At 42.1% G+C, this 3,256-nt stretch overlaps 1 protein-coding gene across 1 annotated transcript; it reads right to left on the bottom strand.

Moving 5' to 3' along the window:
• Positions 1-1,576: 1,576 nt before the first annotated feature.
• LOC6625296 (kelch-like protein 26) lies at positions 1,577-3,001 on the bottom strand. The gene is made up of 2 exons (XM_002049222.4): positions 2,040-3,001; positions 1,577-1,979 (listed from the first exon to the last, which is right to left on the bottom strand). Exons 1-2 carry the CDS (start codon positions 2,918-2,920, stop codon positions 1,715-1,717), a joined length of 1,146 nt encoding a protein of 381 aa, XP_002049258.1. The 5' UTR covers positions 2,921-3,001; the 3' UTR covers positions 1,577-1,714.
• Between the last annotated feature and the right edge of the window lie 255 nt (positions 3,002-3,256).

Raw genomic sequence — 3,256 nt, 5'->3', positions numbered from 1 at the left:
CAACATAATTTCAAATCGACCTAAATAAAAGTTATCTAGAACCGAATAAAATGTAACAAATGAAAATTTGATTTTCTTTGGCATAAAAGCCATAGAAAAATAACTGTAGCCAAGCATGCCCTGTTATTGAGTCAAAATATACATAGATATAGATTAAAGTAAGCCTGAAATAAAATGAAAAGCCTTTACTTTTACCTTTACCACCTTTGCACTTGGCGATACAGTTAGGAAATGAGAGGATAAGGTAGAGAGAGCGAGGCGGAAAGCATTAATTTTAAGCTAATGCGTTTTAAAAAAAAATAAAATAACAATAGAAATGTAATATTGCATTAAAATGTGATATAAGGCCTAATTTCAGAAGTCCTTTAGATAAAGAACCCAAAAGAATGTACAAATATAATACATATTGCTAGCGGCTAAAATAGCTTAAATTTGTTATGTCTATTAAAATGGTATTAGGAGCATGCTCAGCCTAAAGCTGGTGAGCTGCTGTCTCGCTTTTGGAATTTTGCTCGGCCGAATCTTAAACTATTTGCAAGCGGCTTAAAGCTACTTTTGCCTTACATAATTATGCAAATGATTTGGTATAGGCGGCTTTCGTTAGCCTAAGCTGCATTGCTGCATTGCTGGCAGTGCATTTATTAGCTGAGCATCATTAGGCCAAACAATACAACAACAACAACTCCGGCAACAACAACGGCAACAGCAGCAGCAACATTTGCCAGCAATCTCGCTTGCGCAACTTTGCAGACATCTTTTCCTTGGCCGCACAACATTTTCAATTTGCCAACAACGGGGCAGGTGGTTTGGCGCCAGGTGGTTTCGGTCACAGCAGCAGATATGAGTAGTTTGCTGCAGGCATTCTGGTGGCAGGATGACACAGCGGGGGGCGGTTATGGGCGTGGTTAGCGCACAAGCAACGCCGCGAGCATTGAAACCAAAACAGGCGACGAGATGACGATGTTGACGATGTGGTTGCACTTATTCCCCATGTTTTTTCGTTGTTCATGCTGTTGCTGTTGCTATTGCTGTTGCTGTTGGGGCTGATGAGGAAATTGTTTTGAAAATTACAAAAAGCTGCAGAACAAGCAGCTACACCTACATACTTAGCACATAGTGTGTATGTATGTATATCGTGACAAACTTTGCCAAAAGTGTAGAATGTCATGTACAAATTCCAGCAGTTGGGTTTTATGTGCTTCATAAATGTTTGTAGATCAAATTTACAAAAATATTTCAAATTAATTCACACGATAAAAGTTTACAATAGTTATCGCTAACAGTATCAATCACAATGGGAACACACAAATCGTCAGTGTAGTAAAACTCGGAAAAATGTGTTAAGAGTTGTATTTCAAATTAAAACACAAATTCTCATGCGCTGCAAAATGTCTGTTGGGTTATGCAGCACTCAGCATAATCATATAAATCAGTGTTGCAAAGTTTGAAACAAATGTTCGTGCTGCTTTACAGCACACATCTAACATCTATTCTCATCTCCCTTACTGATCGAGAGTTTTTAGGTCTTGTGTTCGCAATATTCCTAATTCTACGCCATTTGTAAATAAAACATCGCTTTCTGAATATATCATTTTAATATATTTAAAAAGTCATACAAATAATCGCTTATATTCTATATTATAAAATTTCTCAAGATTGAAGAGAAACATGCAAATTGTCTTGCTGCACTTAGCAGAAAATGGTAGTCTAGATTTCAGAGCGGCTTATAGGGGCAGGTAATATGCTGCACCTGCAGGCCCTTCCAGGTATATGCGCCGCTGGTTTGCAGCAAACGCAAATAACATAGAAAATGTTTGTACGTAAAATCATCAGATGGATCGTCGGGATGTGCCCTGTGATAGGTGCACTCTTTGTGGCAAATGAAAGGCCGTCGCACAGGCACCTCTACCTTAAATATATCGTATAGCTGTCCAAATAGCTCGGAGCCATCGTTGAAGATCAACATGGTGTAGGCCGAGCTGTTGGAAAAAACAGTGTTAGTCAAATCTTAAGCAAGCTACATGTGAAGGAATACTTACTAGGCTTCGTAGATGATCTGCTGGAATTCGACCATCTCGATGATGCAATTGAGCGAGGGCTCGTCTGTGGGCGCCTGCAGCTCCATGATAAATGTGCGGGGCAGCAACAGAAGACGCACCGTCTCCATGATCTCCAAGGTGTGTTTAGCCCGTGCCGCCCAGTCGTGGTTGAGCCAGCGCACGGCGGAAAAGAAGATCTCCTTCTCGCTGTTGACCGCCACATTCTCAGAGCTGAGCAGGCAACGGACATGCTGCAGCGGCAGTTTCACAAACTCAACGCTGGCGACCAGGGTGAGAAAGAAGCATTGAATGCGAAGCAGCATGGTGGTGTCTAGGCCCAGCAAGGGCAGCTTATTGCCCAGGTTCAGCGCCTCAAAGGATACCACAAAGGCCTGATCCTCGCGAAAATCGTCAACGAGATCCAGACAGAACCACACCTGCTTGACCAGCGGCTCGATCTCGAGGTATATGGCTGCCGCCAGCACTTGCATTATATGCCTGCGCTCCAGCTTCGGATCGGGCTTATTTATCCAATCGCAAACGCGCACCAGTCCCTCAGCCGGCACCCGATCCTCGGGTAATACCAACTCACGCTGTCCACCCGTCAGATTGTCCTTGATGAACTTCGATTGGCACATGAAACGCAGCCGATTAACGCATATCTGCTTTGTGCCCAGTTTCAGCACCAGATCAGTGGCATCATTTTCCTCCCAAAACTGCAGCACCAGTGGCACCAGCGAATCCTGTTTCTTCATTTGAAAGTCCTTCTCGGCTATGTCCCATATGGGCAGCTGATTACCGCCACGATACTCGCCCAAAGCAACCTTCGGCAGGCTCGGCTCAATGGCCGCTTTCTCCACATTTTGCGACAAGTCAAACATTTTGCTTAAAAACTGGAAATTTTGGGAATATTTCGTTGTGGCAGACTACTGAGCATGTGTGCGTGTACGATTAAAATAAATTTATATCTGATTTTTGGGGTAATCGGATAGAGTAAAGTTGTTCAAGCAGAAAGAGACAAGCATAAATGGACCCAAAGTACACTAAAAGTAATATAAATATAATAAAATATCTAGGAAAATCTTTTGAATTTTTCGGTGAATATCTACAACCTAACCATTTATTGCAGCGTAATAGAACGACAAAATAATGCGAGTCAAGTATTTATGGCTATGGAAAAGATATATTTGTTTAAATAAAGTCGAGCTGACAACAGC

This window comes from Drosophila virilis, chromosome 5 (assembly GCF_030788295.1).
Source record: "Drosophila virilis strain 15010-1051.87 chromosome 5, Dvir_AGI_RSII-ME, whole genome shotgun sequence".
Classification (NCBI taxonomy): Eukaryota; Metazoa; Arthropoda; class Insecta; order Diptera; family Drosophilidae; genus Drosophila; species Drosophila virilis.
The sequence above is the reverse complement of the archived record's forward strand: the minus strand, read 5'-3'. Positions and strand labels throughout refer to the sequence as shown.

What these genes read in the sequence shown, in the direction of transcription:
- LOC6625296 (XM_002049222.4), bottom strand. Translation starts at nt 2,920, where the DNA reads ATGTTTGACTTGTCGCAAAATGTGGAGAAAGCGGCCATTGAGCCGAGC. An exon ending in CAGATCATCTACGAAGCCTA is followed by an intron (nt 1,980 to 2,039) that starts GTAAGTATTCCT and finishes TTTTTCCAACAG; the next exon opens with CTCGGCCTACACCATGTTGA.